The 950-nt window shown below is 32.4% G+C and overlaps 1 protein-coding gene across 1 annotated transcript in view; it reads left to right on the top strand.

The window, feature by feature from the left end:
* The window catches only part of LOTGIDRAFT_176500 (hypothetical protein), a gene marked incomplete at both ends in the record, with an annotated part of 6,931 nt that overhangs the window by 4,685 nt on the left and 1,296 nt on the right, over positions 1-950 (top strand). The window contains one exon of the mRNA XM_009051469.1: positions 516-763. Coding sequence (XP_009049717.1) covers positions 516-763 — 248 coding nt within the window. The remainder of the gene's footprint in view (positions 1-515; positions 764-950) is intronic.

The raw sequence follows: 950 nt of genomic DNA, 5'->3' as shown, positions 1-950 counted from the left end.
TACAAGGGAGATAAGAAGAAGAAAAAGAAGGAAGAAGAGATAAAGGATGGAGACGACAGTGATGGTAAATATACCAGTGATTATCTTTCCTTGGTGTAACTTACTATTAATTATCTCCCCTTAGATTGAGGAGACAATAACATAGGAAACACATCAGAAATGATAACTTACATATTGTTGAGCGGTGAAATTATTATTATTCATAGGGTCTTAAGTTTGTGGATTTTATAGCTTGGCAGTGTGTCCATTCTCTCATTTATGTTTTGAGAAATTTGTAGCAAAAGGTCTACTTGGAAAAGCTCAAATTTACAATCTTGTTTGTGATACCCTTAAAAACTAATCATTGCACAGAATTCTGGGTTGCCTTTAAAAAATTATATCAAGTGAAACTGAAAATCCTTGTTTGTATTTATTACATTTTTCTTCAACCAACAGAGGACTTGATTTTCATTACTTTATTTTATGCAAATTTGGACTACCTACAAGCCATTTAATATTGTATTTTTATTTTCTAGATAACAAAGAAGAAGAAAAAAAGAAAATAACGACATTTGATAAATGGCAGGAGTCTTTGAAACATGTGACGTCTTTATCCCAAGTTTACTTATATTTATCTACGTTCGAAAAGAGCGTCATGTGGGACAAATCGGCTCTCCATGCTCGCTGTCGATTGTGTCGTAAAAAAGGCGATGCTGAACGTATGTTACTATGTGATGGATGTGATAGAGGTCATCATATGGATTGTTTGAAACCACCTATAAAGGTAGGAAAGGATTATCTCATTCAGTTTTCTCTGTCTTCTTAAGTCCTATAGGGCATATAAAAGTGTGATGTAAACTTCATTTAATTTCATTTAATTCACTCCTTTAAAACTTAATTTAATTCAATGGCTTTGCATTTTCATGAGTCCAATAAGTTAAAAGCAATGGGGTTTAAAATCCCTATTCAAA

Source organism: Lottia gigantea, assembly GCF_000327385.1.
Source record: "Lottia gigantea unplaced genomic scaffold LOTGIsca_1682, whole genome shotgun sequence".
Taxonomy (NCBI): Eukaryota; Metazoa; Mollusca; class Gastropoda; family Lottiidae; genus Lottia; species Lottia gigantea.
Note: the sequence above shows the minus strand (reverse complement) of the source record. Positions and strands in the feature narration are given on the sequence as shown.